The sequence below is a fragment of the Heptranchias perlo genome, chromosome 37, assembly GCF_035084215.1.
Source record: "Heptranchias perlo isolate sHepPer1 chromosome 37, sHepPer1.hap1, whole genome shotgun sequence".
Classification (NCBI taxonomy): Eukaryota; Metazoa; Chordata; class Chondrichthyes; order Hexanchiformes; family Hexanchidae; genus Heptranchias; species Heptranchias perlo.
Window position 1 is genome coordinate 16289812 of NC_090361.1, and position 22949 is coordinate 16312760.

General features: G+C 43.6%; 1 protein-coding gene and 1 long non-coding RNA gene across 2 annotated transcripts in view; one reads left to right on the plus strand and one right to left on the minus strand.

The window, feature by feature from the left end:
* atp13a1 (ATPase 13A1) overlaps window positions 1-22949 on the minus strand; it is a 93819-nt gene that overhangs the window by 33620 nt on the left and 37250 nt on the right. Inside the window, exons 12-16 of the mRNA XM_067973184.1 lie at window positions 17725-17845; window positions 11303-11460; window positions 8605-8780; window positions 7092-7202; window positions 835-960 (exon numbers count right to left, since the gene is read on the minus strand). Coding sequence (XP_067829285.1) covers window positions 835-960; window positions 7092-7202; window positions 8605-8780; window positions 11303-11460; window positions 17725-17845 — 692 coding nt within the window. The remainder of the gene's footprint in view (window positions 1-834; window positions 961-7091; window positions 7203-8604; window positions 8781-11302; window positions 11461-17724; window positions 17846-22949) is intronic.
* On the plus strand, window positions 7288-11659 carry LOC137304545 (uncharacterized). The gene is made up of 3 exons (XR_010958589.1): window positions 7288-7358; window positions 7849-7981; window positions 11229-11659. It is a non-coding gene; the product is annotated as an uncharacterized lncRNA (long non-coding RNA).

Genomic DNA, 22949 nt, shown 5'->3' on the forward strand with positions numbered 1-22949 from the left:
GGGGGAGAGCGCGAGCGAGGGGGGAGAGCGCGAGCGAGGGGGGAGAGCGCGAGCGAGGGGGGAGAGCGCGAGCGAGGGGGGAGAGCGCGAGCGAGGGGAGGGGTCAAATGGAGAGCAAGAGAGAGGGGAGGGGGGGGGGGGGGGGGGAGAAGAGAGAGCGTGCGCACGCATGCGCAGAGCGGGAAAGGGAGACAGAGAAGGGTGAAAGAAGAGAAGAAAAAAAAGGGAGAGAATGAAAGACACGCACAATGTTAGAGAGCCAATCAACCATGATTGAGAGAAATCATATTAAGGGGAAGAATGAGATGGAAAATAAACGAGAAAAGAAAAAAACAAATCACAAAAAGGGTTAGTTAATCTAATTAAATTTGTACAATGTGCATATGAACTTGATGGCCAAGTTTAGTTTAGCTGGGGATTAATATTTTGTCAATATCACAAACATTTTAGATGCAAGAAATACTAGAGAGTTCTCAATGAAAAGTCAAAAACATAAAGGGTCTGTTAGTCAACTCGCAATTATATTAGTGCGTGGCTATGGTGATCATCACCCGTCCAGCAACAGTAACAGCCGCCATTATATTTGTTTCTAACATCATGCATTGTTATTTATGCACTTGACCATATGAAGCCCACCTCCCCAAAAGCCTCAACTCGCCGTTAGATGCATCAACACACGAGCTAAAGTGAGGTTTTCATTTGCCAACAGACCTTCATGACTCTTCAGAACAGTGGCCCATCTGGCCAAAACTAACTGGTCCTTTTGTTACTGACCATAGGCCGCCTGCAGGAAACATCGTTACTGCCCGCAGTCCAATAGAAAGGTACACCTACTTGATGTGATGCATTCTGGATCTCTCTGATGACTGCTTTCGAATCAGTCTTGAGGGGACAAGAGACGACCATGAACCCAGCAAATTTCAGGTTCGACTCCAAATCTTCGCGGGTTATTTCTCGGACCTGTGGTGGGAGGGAAAAGAAACGCAGGGACAAAATTAACAGCTCTTAAGGGAAGAAAAAAAACCTGCTATTGCCAACACTAACTCCCATGCGAACAAGGCTATTACTGCAAAAACACCGAACCACACAGTCCTGCTGACAGCCAGGCAATATTGGAAGGCAAATTTACATCCTGTTAAATAAACAAGTCCCTGAATGCTCGAATACGGCACTAACATGACACCTAGTGCAATGAAAAAGTGGTTTGTGTGAACAAGGCAAAAAAGGGTTCTGTGCATTAGGATAATCACAGCAAACGCAACCCGTATTATCAATACAAGATGTAGCGCAAGACTCCCAATCTCAACTACTCCAAGATCTAGTTGGAGAATATAGAAGCTTCTACATCCCTCATAGCAAGAACTGAAGTGTCATTTTAATCTAGTGACCAACTGACCTCCTGTGGCATTACACACGGAGAATCAAGACCAAGTGTAGTTTTCAGATGAAGTGGGTTACAGGATGGGGGACAATTGGACCAGGGCTTGCAGATGTATCTCAATCACTACTTTAGACTCATTCATTCTATCCTTATTTTAATATTTACATTGTTAATTCTTATGTCCCCATTTATAATGGAAACTACCTCAGTAATTACACCCTCCCATCAGGTGCTACAGGAGGATATAATTACAGCGTGACAAGTTTATATAAGCAAATTTTCATTATAAATGTCGACACAAGAATTTATAAGAACGAACTTGCATTTATATATCGCCTTTCATGACCTCAGGATGCCCCAAAGTGCTTTGCAGCCAATGAAATAATTTTGAAGCATAGTCACTGTTGTAATGTAGGAAATGCCACAAGTTGGGTACAGCAAGGTCGCTAAAACTGCAATGAGATAAATGACCAATTAAATTGTTTTGATGATGTTGACCAGGACACCATAAGAACTCTCTGCTCTTCTTTGAATGGTGACATGGGATCTTTTACATCCACCTGAGGGGGCAGATGGGGCCTCAGTTTAAAATCTCATCCAAAAGAAGGCACCTCCGACAGTGTTGCACTAAAGGGAACACCTAGATAATGCGCTCAAATGTCTGGAATGGGGCTTGAACCCATGGCTTTCTGACTCGAGCAACAGTGTTACCCACTGAGCCAAGGCTGACACCCGAAAGGAGAAAAGTTGACGTGAAGTACACACTGACACATAATTTTTAATACATAGATTACAGGAACCACTGTCCTGGCTGGTAACAGAGCTTAGCTCCAACCAGGGACCTTCTAGTCACCGTGGCTTAGTACCACACCAGGCAATGCAATCACCCATGAAAGCTCTCTGTTTCCCAAGCAGACAGTAATAAATTCACTCGTGAATTTTAATGCAATCAGAACGACTGACAGTTATGGAATCAATTCTGATCCTTCCCTGATTTTTAAAAAAAATATATATAGAACGTGAAATCTGCGCTCAGGAAACCACACAGGATCCGATTAGTATCATTCCACTGACTCAAACCAAAATAGTGCTCAGGACAAATTGTACATGGACAGTGACCACTAGACAGATAATTCTTCATAACAGGAGTGGACGATATCAGGAGTTATCTCCAGGCCACTCTCGTACAGCTCCCAGTCACTGTGTGAGAGCATATCTGGGATGCCCAACACATCACCAACCCACCCAACCACAACCACTGAAGCTTCTGTTCAGGAACGCACTGTTCTGAAGGTTTCTCGATAGGGCATGGCGAGGATTTGTTGCAGAAATACAAATCGCTAAGATGCAGCAATCTGCCCCACAAAAATCACATCCCTTCCAAAGTGAGATAGGGTATGTGAGGTTTGAGGTCTGCATGTATTATCTCTCATCACACACAGGTTATTTAAACTTCAGCTCATCCAAAACCCTACTGTCCGTATCCTAACGAGCACCAAGTCTGGTTCATCCATCACCCCTGTGCTCACTGACCTATATTGGCTCCCAGTATGGCAACACTTCGAATTTAAAATTCTCATTCTTGTGTTCAAATCTTACCTCTAACCTCCTTCAACCCAACAACCCTCCGAGGTCTCTGGCCTCTTGTGCATCCCCCATTTCCATTGTCCCACCATTGGAGGAGGCCGTGCCATCGGTTGCCTAGGCCCTAAGTTCTGGAATGCCATCCCTAGATTTCTGCAAGTCTCTCCTCCTTTAAGATGCTCCTTAAAACCTGCTACTTTAACCAAGCTTCACTCGTCCTAATAACTATGTGGATCGATGTCAATTGTTGTCTGATTACACTCCTGCGAAGCGCCTTGGGACATTTCTACTACATTAAATGCGCTGAATAAATGCAAGTAGTTGTTGTTGAATGAAGTGTACTGAATGCTATAAAACCCTCACTGCACATCTCTAACGCGCCACGTAGCTTAACCTGTGCTGTGCCATAAACTCAAATTAGCAGGTAAACTCTAGGAACATAGGAACAGGAGTCAGCCATTCAGCTCCTCGAGCTTGCTCCACCATTCAATTGGATCATGGCTGATCTGTACCTCAACCCCATTTACCTGCCATAGCTCCATATTCCTTGATACCCTTACCCAATCTATCGATCTCCAATTGACCCCCAGCATCCACAGCCTTTTGGGGGCAGGGAATTCCAGATTTCTACTACCCTTCCTGCACCCCACCACCGGCAGCTATGCCTTCAGCCGTCTAGTCCCTAAGCTCTAGAGTTTCCTCCACAAACCTCTTCGCCTCTGTCTCCTCCTTTAAGATGCACTGTAAAACCTACCTCTTTGACCAAGCTTTTGGTCACCTGTCCTAATGTCTCCTTCTTTGGCTCAGTGTCAACGCCTGATTACGCTCCTGTGAAGCGCCTTGGGACGTTTCACTACACTACATTGCTTTATATAAATGCAAGTTGATGTTCCATGCCCAGTCTGCATACAATAGAGGCACAATTTTAATGAGCAGGTATTGAACAACTTGCTGGTGTGAGCACTAATTTGATTACCTTTATGGAAAAATCGGTTCAACTGCTGGCGTCTGAGGCAAAAATGGCTACGTGTACCGGACAATGTTACTTGTACAGGACATCGTCATTACGTGTACAGGATAATATTACACAGAATTTACAGCACAGAAACAGGCTATTCAGCCCAACTGGTCTATGCCGGTGTTTATGCTCCGCACGAGCCTCCTCCCATCCCTATTCATCTAACCCTATCAGCATATCCTTCTATTCCTTTCTCCCTCATGTACTCAGCTAGCTTCCCTTAAATGCATCTATACTATTCGCCTTAACTACTCCCTGTAGTAGCGAGTTCCACATCCTAACTACACTCTGGGTAAAGAAGTTTCTCCTGAATTCCCTATTGGATTTATTGGTGATTATCTTATACTTATGGCCCCTAGTTTTGACTCCCCCACAAGTGCAAACATTTTCTCTACCCTATCAAACCCTTTACGTCTACCCTATCAAACCCTTTCATAATCTTCAAGACCTCTATTAGGTCACCCCTCAGTCTTCTCTTTTTAGCTAAAAGAGCCCCAGCCTGTTCAGTCGTTCCTGATAGGTGTAACCTCTTAGATTTGGTATTATCCTTGTAAATCTTTTTGCACTTTCTCCAGTGCCTCTATATCCTTTTTACACTATGGAGACCAGAATTGTACACAGTACTACCTGCCAGTTACCTGTACAGAATACAGGAACAGGAGTAGGCCATTTAGCCCCTCGAGCCTGTTCCGCCATTCAATGAGATCATGGCTGATCTGTGACCTAACTCCATATCCCTTAATACCTTTGGTTAACAAAAATCTATCAATCTCAGATTTAAAATTAATGACTGAACTAGCATCAACTGCCATTTGCGGAAGAGAGTTCCAAACATCCACCACCCTTTGTGTGTAGAAGTGTTTCCTAACTTCACTACTGAAAGTCCTGGCTCTAATTTTTAGGCTATGTCCCCTAGTCCTAGACTCCCCAACCAGCAGAAATTTTCTCTCTATCTACTCTATCAGTTCCCCTTAATATCTTGAAAACTTTGATCAAATCACCCTGTAATCTTTTAAATTCCAGGGAATACGACCCTAGTTTGTATAATCTCCAATCGTAATTTAACCCTTGGAGTCCAGGTATCATTCTAGTAAATCTATGCTGCACTCCCTCCACGGCCAATATATCCTTCCTAAGGTGTGGTGCCCAGAACTGAACACAGTATTCCAGGTGGTGGTCTAACCAGGGCTTTGCTTGGCTGTAGCATAACTTCTACCCCTTATATTCTAGTCCTCTAGATATAAAGGCCAGCATTCCATTAGCTTTTTGATTATATTCTGTACTTGTACATTTTAATGATCTATGTACATAGACCCCCAAGACTCTTTGGACTTCCACTGTTTTGAGCTTTTCACCATTTAGAAAGTACTCTGACCTATCCTTTTTAGGTCAAAAGCAGATGACCTCGCATTTGCCTACATTGAAATCCATTTGCCACAGTTTTGTCCATTCACTTAATCTATTAATATCTCTCTGTAATTCTGCGCTTCTATTTACACTGCTTACAATGCTGCCTACCTTGGTGTCATCGGCAAACATGGATGTGTGGTTCTCTATCCTGTCATCTAAGTCGTTAATTAATACAGTGAATAGTTGAGTTCAACACAGATCCCTGTGGGACACCACGAGTCACATCCTGCCAATTTGAGTCCCTGCCCATTATCCATACTCCCTGTCTTCTGCTGCTCAGCCAATTTCCTAACCAGGTCAATAATTTGCCCTCAATTCCATAAGCTTCAACTTTAGCTAACAGTCTCTTATGAGGGAGTTCATCAAATGCCTTCTGTAAGTCCATATAAACACCACCCATAGACATTCCCCTGTCAACTATTTTAGTCGCCTCTTCAAAAAATTCAATCAGGTTCGTCAGGCACGACCTACCCGTTACAAATCCACGCTGGCTCTCTCTGATCAGCTGAAAATTTTCAAGGTGTTCAGTCACTCTGTCCTTAATTATAGTCTTTAGTAATTTCCCGACAACAGATGTTAGGCTAACTGGCCTATAATTTCCTGGTTGCCCTCGCTCACCTTTCTTAAATAGCAGAGTAACGTGCAATTTTCCAATCTAAAGGGATGGTTCCTGGATCCAGAGAACTTTGGAAGATTATAATTAGGGCATCTGGAATGTTCTCACCTACTTCCTTTAGAACCCTCGGATGGAAACCATCTGGTCCTTGGGATTTGTCACTCTTTACTGCCATTATTTTCTTCATTACTGTTAATTTGCTTACATTAATGGTGAGTCCCCGTCCCCGATTCAAAATTAGTTTAGTTGGGGTGTCTGGCATGCTATCTTCTTCCTCTACTGTAAATACCAATGCAAACTATTTATTTAACATGTCTGCCATTTCTTTTTCTCATTTACAATATCACCATTATCAGTTTTTAAGGGGCCCACATTGCTCTTGACCATCCTCATTTTCCTAATATAATTATAAAAATTTGTGCTGATTTTGATATCCCATGCAAGTTTCTTTTCATACTCCTTTTTGGTACCTTTTACTATCTGTTTTGTCACCCTTTACTGTTCTTTATACTTCTCCCACTGATCAGCTGTCATTTTACCCATTAACAGATTTGCCCAGTTTACTGTGGACGGCCTCTGTCTCATCCCGTTGAAGTCGGCCTTACCTAAATTTAGAATCTTAGGAGCTATTACCGGTTTCCCCCTTTCAAACTCAACATTGAACTTGATCATATTACGATCACCATTAGATAAATGTTCATGCACCATTAGGCTGTTAACTAAATCTGGCTCATCACTCATTAAATCGAATAAGGCCTGCCCCCTTGTTGGTTCTAGGGCATATTGTTGCAGAAAACTGTCCTGAACACACAAGAAATTCATTACCTTTATGACATGAGCTCATCTGCTTATCCCAATCTATATGAAAGTTAAAATCCCCCATTAAAACCACTCTGCCTTTGCTACATGCTCGTATAATCTCTGCATTTATACATTCCACCACTTTACAGCTGCTACTAGGGAACCTATACACAATTCCCACTACAGTCTTAAATCCTTTTCTATTTCTTAATTCTACCCATAAAGAGGTTTACCCGCTGGTATGTGAGCCAAGGTCATAAGTACAAGAAGCATATTTGTACCTGCTGATGAGTGAGGTATCCTATCTCCTTATATCCCAAGGCTAATACTCGCGCTCCCTCTCGTGACATCTCAGTGTGGACAGCATCATAGTTTTTGGGAAGCTCAGAGAACTAGAAAACAAACAGATATATGACAGAATCAATGAAACCATGTAGAAAACGATGCATAAAACCAAACCAGTGATGGATTTAACTACAAGATTCCTGAAGCGTTACTATAAGCACCTGGTACAGCAGTAGATGGCTCTGTGCCAACTCTCTCACACGGTGAGTTACCAATCGTGGCCAAGACCTTCGCGGTCAGCACTGAGTGTGAGGACATGTCCTTCCTCACAGGGAAGGACAAAAAAAAAAGGAAAGTGAGCCACCCCGAGCTGCTCTATCTGTGACCCAATCTCAGTGGAACTGCTGCATGACAAAGCGAGTTCCAGGACGGGTGAAACAATACTGCAAAAAATGGAAATTAGGGTTTTAGTAATTCAATTTCTGACTTTCCATAAGATAATGCAGAATCTAACCAGTCACACGGGGCTCTCTATCCCTCACTTTTTAAACACTGGCTCACAACTGAGAATAATATTTTAGTAGCCTCCAGAAATTTTCATGGTCAAAGATGGAGTTAGATTATGGCATTTGGTACCAAAAGTCAAGGCTACAATGTAAATGTAGTCAAAAACTTTTCTGATTTTTTTTTTTTAAAAAGATAAATATTTTTACATAGCTTGCACTTGAAGATTTAACTTTTCTTATCCTCTAGTCCCCAGGCTCCTCCACTGTCCAGTGCCAGACATCACCCATCAACAGTGAATGGGTCACCTGCTCCCAAAACCAGTCCTAACTAACCCATCTGTAAGACCTGGGCCCTGTTGTGACTCCCCCGCAGGAAGCAGGTATTTCTACAACCTCACCACAACAACTCTGACATGGAATTCGCATGTGGGAATTGAGAGCCTAACTCACTGCCAGGATGAGCTGAGCCACCTTGACTTTATATGGACATCAAATCATACAGCACAGAAGGGGCCAGTCAGCCCATTGTGCCTGTGCCGGCTCTTTGAAAGAGCTACCTGATTAGTCCCACTCCCCTGGCTCTTTCCCCAAAGCCCTGCAAATTTTTCCTTTTCAAGTATTTATCCAATTCCCCTTTGAAAATTACTATTGAATCCACTTCCACCGCCCTTTCAGGCAGTGCATTCCAGATCATAAGAACTTGCTGTGTAAAAAAAATTCTTCTCATCTCCCCTTTGGTTCTTTTGCCAATTAACTTAATTGCACACACCGTCACTTAGTAAGAGGCGACTCTGGTTTACAATTAACTGTTGCAGCAGGGGTGGGGGTGGGCGAGATGGGAGGGGGAAACAAATAAGACTTCTGCTGTGTGATAGTGAAATAAAAGGCATTCTTTGTACAAATGCTTACCGTGTAAACGAGAAACAGTAGAAACCTGCCCCCTACGTCCCTACATGTCCCTCCAGATTCACATTGCGCTCCATGCCCTGGCTAGGCTCCTTACCATGCTACGCAGTGTCTCCGGCGCTCCCTTCACAGCACTGATGTATTGGAGATCCACAGAGCCCATCGTTTCATAAGAGCCGAGGACTGACATCCGTTTCAGCGCACTGGCAAAGTGAAAGCGCTGGTGGATTTTCAAACCTTGGGATTTGATACTTTTAGGGAAAACCTTCTCATCTGGAGAATAAAGCACACCAACACTGAGGTGAAGTTTTAAAAAAATGTTCTGTTGAATTTGACAACTTTTCTGCACATTAAGCAACTGAAAACAACATTTAAAATTGGCTTATTGAAACGATATTGCAGGTTTGGAAATGTTTTTGCATTGGTCTTCACTCGAAGGTGATGTACGACTGACAGCAGTAAGTGGTGCTGAAATTGTTAATATTAAAATAGATAAAGGATATTATTTTAGAAATAATAAGGAACCTTAAAATAGATTGGGCTGCTGGCCCAGATGATATTCGCCCGAGGGTCTTTTAAGGAGATGGGACGGGTACATCGCAAAACCCTTGCCTGTGTCTTTAATAGCTCGCTGGAGTCTAGGGCTGTTCCCTCAGACTGGAAGGAGGCTAACGTAGTTCCAATTTTTAAAAAGGGAGATTAAGTTAGAATCGGGGAACTATAGGCCCATTAGCCTGATATCAGTAATAGGCAAGTTGCTCGAGTGAATCATTAGGGGATACTCCATATGACCACTTAGATAGAGAAGGGCAAATCAGGGACACCTAACACGGCTTCTAGAAAAGATCATGCCAGATTGATTTTTTTTTGAAGTCACAGGTTACCTGGAGTTTCAGAAAGCTTTTGATAAGGTACCTCACAAACAGAATCTTACAGAATTAGTGGTAATCTAATGCTGTGGATTGAGAATTGGCTGAATCCCCGTAGGCAGAAAGTGAGTGTCGATGGATTTGGATCTGCTCGGAGACCGATCACCAGTGGTATCCCACAGGGATCGGTGTAGGACCTTTGCCATTTACTATTTTCATTAATGACCTAGATGTAGGTGTTGGGAGAATGATCTGCAAATTTGCAGACAGTACCAAGATACGAGGGAGAACTGGGATTGCAGAGGATGCTCGACTACTACAGGAAGATCTAGGTGTGCTGGGGGATTAGGTCAGTGTTTGGCAAATGATGTTTAACTTGGAAAAACGTAGTGTTATGCACGTAGGCAGGTCAAATCCTATTAGGGAAAAGAATTAAAGCCAGTGGTGAAAGAAAGAGATCTGGGTGTTTTACTGCATCAATCGCTAAAGGTTCATGACCAAGGCAGTGAAGCTTTAGCTAAAGCGAATAGGGTTCTAGGTTGTACTCGCAGGACAATTCATTATAAAACAAAACATGCTATTTTACAGGACCTTGGTTAGGTCTCAGGTAGAATACTGTGCCCAGTTTTGGTCTCCTCACGGTGGGGGATATTGAGGCTTTGCAAAGGGTGCAGAGGAGGGTCACAAGATTCATTCTTAGTTTAAAACACCTTAGCTACCCAGATAGGCTCACTAAGCTTGGACTCTGCACTTACGAGAAGCGTAGACATAGGGGTGATTTGATCGAGCTTTATAAAATAATGGACAAGTGTGTTTACGTAGATCAATTATTTCAACTGAATAGGTTAGGAGGACCAGGGGTCACACTTACAAGTTATATAAGGGCAGAACTAGGTTGGATGTTAGGCGGTTCTTCTTTTCCCAGAGAACACTGGACCTGTGGAATAGGTTGTCAGCTTGTGTGGTGGACGCCGATTCGCTGAATTCCTTCAGCGAGAGCTGGACCTATTTCTGACTGGGGCGGAAGTCACCTTGAACAAGAGGTAGGTATCCTGTAATATAAATCATTGTGATCTCCTGGAATAGTTTTGATGGCCTAAAGGGGTCAGAGAGGAATTTACCAGATATCCCCCCACTAATTGGCCTGGATTTTTAAACTGGTTTTTCGCCTCTCCCAGGAGTTTATATGGCTACAGTCCAAACGATCACAATGACCTTGATTTATGTAACAGGATACCTACCTCTTGTTCGAGGTGATCTCCACCCCAGTCAGAAACGGCTGCATACAGTGACACCACTATTCTCGGCCAGAATGGAGATGATTGAGTAATTCCCTGTCAATCACGCCTGGAGACTGAACTGCTGTAAGTGGCTGGGATTGATTTTACACACATAATTTGTATTATGTAACTATCCTTCACTCACTGCACTTTGCTAGAGAAATCACCCTGCTTTTATCAGGAGAAGTTGCTGTAGTTTCGGTCATGAGTTGTTTGCTGTATTTATAAAGTCTTTACGAACTAGAGTCCTGCCATAAGTTCTGCCCAGCCTCCAACTCATTGACTGACACAATGGTGTCAATAAGCACTGAGATTATATGGTCCTGGGTGGGGAGTGGCTGTATTGTGATGCATAAGGAATCATGACTGTGTGGGACACGCTGGATGGACCAGTGGATCTCTTGTTCGTCATTTTTGTAGGTTTGTGATTTTGTTAATAAAGGTTAAAAACAAATGTAATAGAGCGACACAAACAAGTTAGTGGTGAAGAACCATTAATGAAATCACCATATATGTTTGAGTATTTTCAAAAAAGATTTTTTTTTAAAAAAACGTTTGTTTTGTATTGGTAGCCGACGCAGTTGATGGGAGAATGTGTCCACCTTCACAGCACCGTATTGGTGGAAATAGTAAACACCCTTTTCACCTTTTGTAAGTGTCCAGTCAACTGCAGTTAGCATCGCCTTCTCAAGGGGATCACCGACCAAAGTCCCATCGTCCATCTGTACCAGCGAATGACACGTCGCCACCACCCGGTGTGTCTGCAGGGGGATCTCAGACACCGGGACCAACTCCTTCCCCTCCCTGCGAGTACAAACATCTATTATCGTTCTAAATACAGCATCATGAACGTACATTCGGTTCAGAATTTTAACACCTCATGTTAAATGTATCCATGTGATTTATATCAATTAGTGTTAATTGTATTCAGGTGGCGCGTATCAATTGAGAACTCTCTGTATCCATTTATAAGAGAGCTGATCTAAGGTGTGGAGTGGGTAATGTGGAGCTCTGTGAATAAAGGCTTGGAAGCAACTGAAGACCAGGCTCTAGTATTCTATCCTTTACCACCTGGCTATCCAGTTTATAACACCTCACTCTGCACAAAGATTTTTTTTTTAAAAAGTTGACTGCTGCTGGGCTTTAAAAAAAGATAATTGTAAACAATTTTACAACACCAAGTTATAGTCCAGCAATTTTATTTTAAATTCACAAGCTTTCGGAGGCTACCTCCTTCCTCAGGTGAACGATGTGGAAATGAAATCCTCATTTCATTTCCACATCGTTCACCTGAGGAAGGAGGTAGCCTCCGAAAGCTTGTGAATTTAAAATAAAATTGCTGGACTATAACTTGGTGTTGTAAAATTGTTTACAATTGTCAACCCCAGTCCATCACCGGCATCTCCACATTAAAAAAAGATAAACTACCTCACCCAAATGACCAACTTGAACTAGAAGTAAATAAAGTCTTTATTTAAAAAAAAACACCCAGGGGAGCAAGGCGAGAGTATCCAAACTGCAGCTCCCGAGCCCTGGTGACTTGACCCCCCCGAGCCCCAACAACTCAGCCCCGTGCTCTCACTGGTTTGCTCTTGTCAAATTTTGTGGGTGCGGAGGTTTGTTTTTAAGCGCTGCTGCCTCACTGGTGAAAAAACCCTGAATCAGGACACAAAGATCAGTCAGTATCAGCAATGCAAGATTTCTGCACATTTGGAAATATAGTAGAGTCTGAGGAGTCTCTGCAGCAGCTGCTGCAGATTTATGATGCAATACGGCTTTGCTCAAAACTGTGTTAAATAGCCACAAATGCAACAAAAGATGCTCACTCCTTAGTTAGTAACTGTCCCCGAGTACAAATTAAGGTCACACATTGTTTAACAGATCCTGTGCAGGGAATGAGATGTTGAGCTTCAACACTTGCATCATTTGGGTATTTTTTCATTCTCAGGCTGTGGGCGTCGCTGTCACGGCCGGCATTTATTGCCCATCCCTATTTGCCCTGAGAAGGTGGTGGTAGGCCTTCTTCTTGAAGTACTGAGTAGTAGTTTGATACAACTGAGTGGCTTGCTGGGCCACTTCAGGGGGCAATTAAGAGCCAAACACCTTAGTGTGGGACTGGAGTCACATACAGACCAGATGGGGTAAGGACAGCAGGTTTCCTTCCCTAAAGGCCATTAGTGAACCAGTTGAGTTTTTACGACAATCAGGCAGCTTCAGAGTCACTTTTACCGATACCAGCTTTCTAAAACTAAATTCAAATTCTTAAACTGCCACGGTGTGATTTGAACTCAGGTTCTCTGGAATATTATTCCAAGCCTCTGGATTACTAGTCCAGTAACTTTGCTGTGTCATCAAGACCTAAATACGAACATATGAAAATGACGGGTAGGAAAAGACCAGCTGGTCCATCAAGCCCACCCCATGATGCCTGGAGGATCCGCACTAGATAATAAGCAGAGAGAAATTGCAATGTGCAGCACTGTGGTAAAGAAAGATCAGTCCCTCTGTCTACCCAGTTCCCAGTCTCAGTCAAGCAGTCACCAAGCAGAGGCCCAGCACTTTCTGGTTGGAAAAGGGATGATTTAAAAAAAAAAGAGAAATCGCCTCAGGCTGTTGCCACATACTAATAGCCAGTCAAAGAACATTGGCAGATGACTGGGAGCAGGTCACTCACCTTTGATCGGGTGGATGCGGTAAGGATGTTCCCAAGGATGGGTGAAACTAGAACTAGGGGGCATAATCTTAGAATAAGGGGCTGCTCTTTCAAAACTGAGATAAGGAGAAACTTCTTCACTCAGAGGGTAGTAGGTCTGTGGAATTTGCTGCCCCAGGAAGCTGTGGAAGCTACATCATTAAATAAATTTAAAACAGAAATAGACAGTTTCCTAGAAGTAAAGGGAATTAGGGGTTACGGGGAGCGGGCAGGAAATTGGACATGAATTTAGATTTGAGGTTAGGATCAGATCAGCCATGATCTTATTGAATGGCGGAGCAGGCTCGAGGGGCCGATTGGCCTACTCCTGCTCCTATTTCTTATGTTCTTATGTTCTCAACCACAGATGTTGCTGGAAACAGGAGTGATGATGAAAAATATACACCAGCTTGGTAGGGTAGGGGAGGGGAAGGAAATGGAGGTTAAGGAGTGTTATAAGCTGGATAGTCCGGCGGTGACGGATAGAATACTAGAGCCTGGTCTTCAGTTACTTTCAGGCTTTTAGTCACAGAAATCCACATTACACACACCACACCCTAGATAAGCTCTCATATATGGATACAGGAGAGCCCCATTTGATACACACCACCTAATACAATTAACACTAATTGACATAAATCACATGGATACAGTTAACAAAGTGAGAGAGAAAGTTATATAAATACCACCACGGGAGGGGAAGGGGTGATATATAAATGCCAATGAAAAATGGAGGGCCTATTTATATCAACATGGGGTGAACAATACATAAACACCAGCTTGGGAGGAGTGTGGGAAGAGATAAAACAATGTGGGTTGGGAGATATTAAAATACAGCCAAAGGATGGAGGTAACTAGGAAGATATATATATGGAGATAAGGAGAAATTTTATTACTCAGCGAGTTGTTAAGCCCTGGAATGCACTGCCTGAAATGGTGAAGGAAGCAGATTCAATAGTAACTTTCAAAAGGGAATAGGATATAAACTTGAAAAGGAAAAATTTGCAGGGCTATGAGGAAAGAGTGGGGGAGTGGGACTAATTAGATAGGTCTTTCAAGGAGCCAGCACAAGCATGATGGGCTGAATGGCCGCCTTCTGTGCTTCTATGATTCCAACATAGATACTAGCAGGAGGAATAACAAATATCACATAAGACGACCAAGAGAGAGTACTTTAAAAAGAAAAATAAAGAATAGCATTGATACAGCACATTATATAGCACCTCAACTCCCCATCGAAATGTCGCCGCGTGCTTCTCGCAACAACTTATTTTTGAAATGCAGTGACCTCGGTGGGAGAATGCAACAGCCATTCCAATCAGCCAGCAACTGCAATGAGATGACCGGCCAGTCGATCGGTTTGTTTAGGCGATACGCTCGTACCCATTTATTTGCAACTCGCTTAATTGTGATTCCCGATTTGACGCAACCATTTCTATAATGCCATTTTTTATTATTTTAATGTCACACGCTAAGGATGGCACCTCTAGCAATGCAGCACTCCTTCAATATTGTACTGCAGTGTCAGCCCAGGTTATTAAAAGTGAATACAAAAGGAAGGGAAGGCAGTCTAAGAAAAACAAATCAATATAAACTGCGTTTTTAAAAATACAGATTAAAGACAACTGTTTGAAAAGTTTTAGAAAAAAATTGCTGTAGCTACACTTTATTTTTGTGCAGCATGACTGCAATTTCCACAAGGCTCTCTAGGGGTCACTGTAGGCCACTGAAAACAACTCGTTAGCCAACTAGTGTCTCTTGCACTTTGTTTGAAAATCTACTATTTCAGTCAATAGTTGTACCGCAGTCGACGGGAATAACTTAGGATCTGTTTTAAATGTATTCCCTTGGGGAGGAGCATGAACCAGGAAAAAAAAGTTTCAATTCATGAAATCAATAGAATCTGCATCTCTTCACTGAGGAAGGAGGCCATTCAGCCCATCGAGTCCGTGCCGGCTCTCTACAAGAGCAATCCAGCTAGTCCCACTCCCCCGCCCCTCCCAGCAGCCCTGCAAATTGTTTCCCTTCAAGTACTTATCAGATTCCCTTTTGAAAGCCACGATTGAACCTGCCTCCAACTATGCAGAGACTGTTTCAGGACTATCTGACTGCTGGCATTTTACAAATCCATCTCGATCAGCTGCGCAGGTCAAAAGAAAGGTCAATCAACAAAGGCTGCACCAGATTAAACCCCCATCGCATCAAATCCTGCTTCTGCTCAATAACTTTCAACGTACAAAGCCTGTCCTGCTCACAGCAATGTAACAATCAAAATTTTGGGTATTTCAGCACATGATCAGATCACCTGACCACCTCCATACTAAAACAAGTTTTTCAATGATTCAGCAGTGTAGAGGGAGCTTTACTCTGTATCTAACCCATGCTGTACCTGTCCTGGGGGTGTTTGATGGGGCAGTGTAGAGGGAGCTTACTCCATACCTAACCTGTGCTTTACCTGCCCTGGGATTGTTTGATGCTGGTGCTGGAGGACAGGAATAAGAGAACATTCCATTGCCCAGCTCCGACATCCCTCACCTGAAGCTCAAAATTCACACAAAAAAAAAATGGTCCTGCGATTCCCTGACACTGACAATTTGAGTATAGGATCTCTGGCAATAGTCCAAACCATTTCCAACAGCAGGCACCGCTCAATGGCATTGGCGTAGTCAAAGGACAGTGTGCGCTCTGGCAGATGCCAATGCAAGGACACAGACGCTCATCGACGCCACTTTCACACTGGGCACCTGGGGCTTTAAGAGAAAAGGACATGGAAAAGTGACAGTTGTGATTAAAAAAAAACATTCCACATTCCAACTCCAACAAATGAAACACTGTACCGTGACTGTAACGCACACCGACTGAAAGTTCTTGTGGGTGAGCATGCAGATCGAGATCAAGGACCGCCTTCGAGCCCTCAGACATCTCTCATCTCCTCTCTTATGAGCGTGACCTAATGTAGAGGGAGTTGGCTGCACCTGTCTGTCTTCTGAACAATAGGCCCCTTCTTGAATTAACCTGCTCTCCCAGGGCACAGGTCACAAGGTTCCTACATTTTTCAATCAGAGCTTTTTTTTTTAAAGGGGGGAGAAAAACTGACAGAACTCTAAGTACCCTTATGGCTAGATTTAGATTTCCCTCGTAGTCTGACTAAGAGTTATATTAAATTCTTCAACACAATAACTTTCCTGATGCTTCCCTGAGCCTCAGTGTATGACAACGACATCCGACCAGGTCACCAACATAATAGCTTTTTCTACCTGGCTTTGGGAGGCAGGAGGACTCTCATCAGTCACTTACTTTAATCAATGTGGAATATTTTGCTGACAATTGCTAGCTTCCAAGAATCGAAGGGTGGGGGAAATCTGATTTTATTCTAATTTTAGAAAATATCTTTACACTTTGACCAAGTTCAAATGTAAATAGAGGAGGGGGACTTTACTCTCACCCAGGAAACAGGAGAGAAACACACTGACAACACTGGAACTGCATTCCATTTACAACAGGTTAGGGACCTCTGAGGTGTCTTATTTTACTACTACAACCCCATATCAATGCCCTGTCCCAACAGCGCAAGGTGGGTTTCAACTCCATATTGAAACGGAATGCAAACTTTTGCATCTAGTTATACTATCGACTGCGATCAACACATGCTTTACTGCAGCTAAAAGAGTTTCAAAGTGTCCGTATAAATATTGATGACTGTTGAGATGAGGCAGCGTAATCTGGCGACAGTGTGCGCTGGTTGCACAGCAGTAGGGTGTGTTTATATCACCCCACGATACACGCACAGCAAGCTCCAAATCTCAGCCAGGCACAGGGGAGCAACTTTCCTCGGAGGGAGAAGAATCATCAGAAGGCAAGTAAAACCGTGCATTCAGTGGGAGACAGTGATACAAAACGGGACAGGCTTGGAAACAGGCTGCAAAGCATTCTCTCAGGTACTCACACATCAAATGATATATAGCATAACAACAACTTGCATTTATATAGCACTTAACGTAGTAAAACATCCCAAAGCACTTCACATGAGGGATTATCAGACAAAATTTGACATCGAGCCACATAAGGAGATAGGCGGGCAGGTGACCAAAAGCTTGGTCAAAGAAGTAGGATTTAAAGAACATCTTAGAAAGGAAGAGAGAGAGGTGGAGAGTTTTGGGGAGGGAATTCCAGAGATTAGGGCTAGGCAGCTGAAGGCACGGCCACCAATGGAAATCGGGGATGTGCAAGAGGCCAGAATTGGAGGAACGCAGAAAGGGCGGGGGAGTTGGGAATACTGCAGTTTGGCCAGCACCCTTGCAGCTGTGCCCCAGGAAGGACTCAACACCTTCAGAAGGGGAGGGGAGAAAATTGGCAAGAAAACAAAGAATGCTCACCTGAGCCCAGCAACCCCTCTGACCACCAGGTTATCACTCGTCAGAGTGCCAGTTTTATCGAAGCAGCAGAATTCCACTTTCCCGGCAAAAGGGATTCGGAAAGGTTCTGTGCAGTAAACGTCTGAAAGAGGAAGCAGCAGATATAAGATTATTGTCCCTAATTCCAGTCTGCAAAATTTACTAGTGTGAAGGTGTTTTTTTTTTAATTCGTTCATGGGATGTGAGCATCGCTGGCAAGGCCAGCAAATATTGCCCATCCCTAATTGCCCTTGAGAAGGTGGTGGTGAGCCGCCTTCTTGAACCCCTGCAGTCCGTGTGGTGAAGGTTCTCCCACAGTGCTGTTAGGGAGGGAGTTCCAGGATTTTGACACAGCGACGATATATTTCCAAGTTGGGATGGTGTGTGACTTGGAAGGGAACGTGCAGGTGGTGTTGTTCCCATGTGCCTGCTGCTCTTGTCCTTCTAGATGGTAGAGGTCGCGGATTTGGGAGGTGCTGTCGAAGAAGCCTTGGCGAGTTGCTGCAGTGCATCCTGTGGATGGTACACACTGCAGTCACGGTGCGCTGGTGGTGAAGGGACTGAATGTTTAGGGTGGTGGAAGGGGTGCCAATCAAGCGGGCTGCTTTGTCCTGGATGGTGTCGAGCTTCTTGAGTGTTGTTGGAGCTGCACTCATCCAGGCAAGTGGAGAGTATTCCATCACACTCCTGACTTGTGCCTTGTAGATGGTGGAAAGGCTTTGGGGAGTCAGGAGGTGAGTCACTCGCCGCAGAATACCCAGCCTCTGACCTGCTCTTGTAGCCACAGTATTTATATGGCTGGTCCAGTTAAGTTTCTGGTCAATGGTGACCCCCAGGATGTTGATGGTGGGGGATTCGGCGATGGTAATGCCGTTGAATGTCAAGGGGAGGTGGTTAGACTCTCTCTTGTTGGAGATGGTCATTGCCTGGCACTTGTCTGGCGCAAATGTTACAAGGTGAAGCAAAAAGAAATGTTTTACATGTGGGCCTAACCTCACAAACACTGCATTCCTACATTACAACAGTGACTACACCTCAAAAGTACTTCACTGACTGTAAAGCACTGTGGGACGTCCCGAGGTCGTGAAAGGCGCTTCTTAAATGCAAGTCTTTCTTTTACGGAATAATTGCTAATTATTGGCATTGGATGGAATGCGGTGCAGATTCCAGAAAGCTACCAGGGCTCGAAGGGTTAAATTACGAGCTGCGATTACACAGGCTTGTATTCCCTGGAATATACAAGGTTAAGGGGTGATTTGATTGAGGTTTTTAGGATTTTGATAGACAGAAACTTTTTCCACTAGTGAGGGAGTCTAGGTCAAGGGATCATAACCTTAAAATCAGAGCCAGGCCATTCAGGAGAAGTTAGGAAACACTGCAAAGGATGGTAGAAGTGTGGAACTCTCTCCCACAAGGGAGAGACTTCTAAAGAGTAGGACTGAGGTGGTCGAATAGCGGAATGGGAGGAAGCCATTTAGACCCTCGAGCCTCTTCCACCATTCAGTTAGATCATGGCTGATCTGTACCTCAACTCCATTTACCTGCTTTTGCTCCATATTCCTTGATACTCATACCCTATAAAAATCTATCGCTCTCAGTCTTTAAAATGTAAATTGAAACGGGGAGGAGGGAGGGAAAGAGAATGGAAAGCCAGAAGCAGAAGAATGGAGTATGACGGGATTATAGGGCTGGAGAAGTTTGCAGAGGTAGGGCGAGACAATGCATTGGGAGATGAGGAGCCAGTGAAAGTCAGTGAGGACGACAGAGAATGGGATTCAGTGCGGGACAGGACACAAGTGGCAGAGTTTTGCACAAATCGGGAGTTTATGGATGGAGGTGGATAGGAGGCCAACAAAGGAGGCCATTGGAATAGGCCAGTCTAGATGTGACCAAGGCATGTATAATGGTTTCAGCAGCAGAAGGGCTGAGGCAGGGGTGGAGGCTGCTAATGTTGTGCAAGTGGAAATAGCAAATTATGGCGAATAAGATATACAGTCAGTAACCATGTTATAAAGTTAATGGATAGCTGAACCCAGAATAGTTAACCCAGTTATACAGTCAGCAACCCAGATCACTTCATCTATTTTTGCCTAATGAAGTTTTGCATTTGGCCAATAGTAGAGACCTATTACTAGATGTGCAAACATCAATACAACAAATTTTACATGTTCCCATTTCATTTTAAAATTTCATACAAAGAACAGGACAGCCCTGCATGTAAACCCATTCTATCAGAAGGTGCAGCAGCCTCCTCTCCCCTCCCCTCCCCCATAAGAAGAATATTGAATAGACTTTAAAATCACAGCTTCAAAACATTTAAAAAGACACTTGGTTGTGAAAAATTGGTACATTTCTTCTTTTGTTTTTAAAAAGTACAAAACTATGAAGTTAGCCTCAGCCTTTTAGGTAACCTCACACTGGCCCCTGTTCACATACAGGAATTTTACTTTCATTAACAGCACAACATTAAAAAAACAGAACACATCAAAAGAAACATCAAACATTTCTGCACCACACAGATTCATTTGTGGGTTCCATTTGTCTGCGAGACAAGTCACAATTAACAGTTAAATTTGCAGGTGAATTATTTAACTGTCATGGACTGCAAGACAAGAAACTCTTCCCTTCCTGATGAATTACATTTCACAGACACCGCAGTCATCTAAAGCCAATCTTAAGCAAACACAGGCACCACATATGTACATCAGAGGACTTGTTCATCTGATAGAGGGAGCTCCATGTCAAATCTCAATGTAAGATTTATTCCCACTTGAGAAATAATATCAGCACTAAATAAAAAGCATGCGTTATGACTCTCTCATCAATGTCATAATAAAGAGTAGACCAGCCCAGGGAAAACCGAGCCAGACCCAAATGAATGCCTGCTTGTGGATCAGCAACTAAGCTTTCCCTTTTCTCACCAGTTCACTCCCCATCTACTGAAAGAGTCGAATCTTTGCCAGGGTAGGGTTCCACAGTTCCCGAGCACTGCCTGGTACCTCGCCCCAGTGTCCATTATTCACGTGTGAGCCTTCATAACTAATAGCTGTAGGCTATTCGGCCACAGGCAGCATCGCACTCTCTAACAGGAGTCGCTGGACAGCAATCAGGAGTAGGAAACACCGGCTGATGTTCATCCTCCCGAAGCAGGGAGCGGAGACCAACTACAGCACCCCTGCTGCTGTCCTGGCTGAGACCAGCAAACTCAACACAGACCGGGGATTGGACTAGAGACCTTTCTGATCAGTATGACTCACTGGATAGATTTGCTAACCCATTGGGGAGCCTGGCGTGAGATTAAAGGATGTTATTTTGGGGGCGCGGGCAGAGAAGTAGTAAATGATTTCTCTTCCCACCCTCTCCAAAACGCTGCAAACTACCTCAGAGAGGAGATATTCCCTATTGTGCCCGTTAAAAAGCAGTGGCTCGTTGATCTAACAGTCCAATAAAGGCATACTTGACAGATCCATCCTGGGCTGCTGAGGCAGGGGCACCACTATCATTACAGTAGTATTGTCTGAGACTAAGCACCCTGCTTCAACAATAACTTGCATTTATATAGCGCCTTTAACGCAGTAAAACGTCCCAACGTGCTTCACAGGAACTTAATCAGACAAAAAAATTGACACCAAGCCTAAGGAGGAGATATTAGGGCAGGTGACCAAACTGTTGGTCATAGAGATAGGCTTTAAGCAGTGTCTTCAAAGAGAAGAGAGGAGGTAGAGGGGCGGAAGGGTTTAGGGAGGGAATTCCAGAGCTTAGGGCCTAGGCAGCTGAAGGCAATGGTGGGGCGATGGAAATCGGGGATGCTTCCACCAAAATATTTTCATTTAAATGTAATAAAAAAAGCATAAAGACAAGGCAAGCTTGCAAACACAGGAGTTAGAGCACTTGCTCTTTGGTTACTGGAGAGTCTGCAATGCCTCCTGTATTGTTTATTTGTAATTATATTTATAAAGGAATGAGACAGCTAAAGTACTAAGACAGTACCAGTAGCTTATTATTTTTGAAAATGGGTAAGACCATTTCTCCTCGTGCTCCCCTTTTCAGGTTCTGGCCTCTTGTGCATCTCCGATTTCCTTCGCCCCACCATTGGCGGCTGTGCCATCAGCTGTCTAGGCCCTAAGCCTCTCCCCCTCTCTATCCTCCTTTAAGATGATCCTTAAAACCTAACTCTTTGACCAAGCTTTTGGTCACCTGCCCTAATGTCTCCTTCGGCTCGGTGTCAATTTTTGTTTGATAGCCTCCTGTGAAGCACCTTGGGACATTTTACTACATTAAAGGCGCAATATCAATGCACGTCGTTGTTGTTTGATGGTGTTTGTCGTGGTGATCAGGTATATTTCCTACATTACAACAGTGACTACACTTCAAAAGTACTTCATTGGCTGTAAAGCACTTTGGGAGGTCCTGAAAGACGCTTTCTTTATACATTTGCTGTTATATTTTTAACAGACATTCTCATGGAAATACCAAAGGCCTGCTGTGCCATGTGGCAGCAAAGCAGTCTCCTCGTGCACGATCTTAGCGCGCAGCCTTGCACGCCATTTTCTGCCGATTTTACTTGTGTTGCACTTTGCGACAGTCCTTCCCTCCCACCCCCCACCAAAAAAAAATTGAATGAGTATTTCTGAGATTGCAAATTTAGTCTTCAGATCTCCGCCAGCAATTATTGTCTTTTGCTAACGACCAGGTGCATGAGGGTGTTGGGACATTACACGTAGCAAGTAAAGCATTCCTGACTCATAACTCACTTATATGAAAGGGGACACAGTGACTTTCTACATTTTCAGTCCAACAGTTTGCCAAGCCATATTTCTGACTTGGCCCAGTTCTGAACATCCCAAAAAGATTTGCATTGCCAACCTCAATTTTTTTTTTAATGTTTGTATGAATTTATAATCCTATCAACTATATTATTAACAAGTAAAATGCTATTACGAGGATGATGAGTCATGTTGGAAAATTAATTTCTCTACCACATACCTATTAGCAAGGGCTTTTAGGCTTTATTTGGTGCAAGTCAGTAGGAACGCTATACTCAGCCATAAACTGTATTACACTGTTAAACTGGGGAAATCTTATTTCAGTATTCAATTTGTGTTAATGATTTCATGCTTCAGGGAAACAGATCTGAAGTTTAGTCACTAGAATCATAGAATTTTACAGCACAGAAGGAGGCCATTCAGCCCATCGTGCCTGTGCCG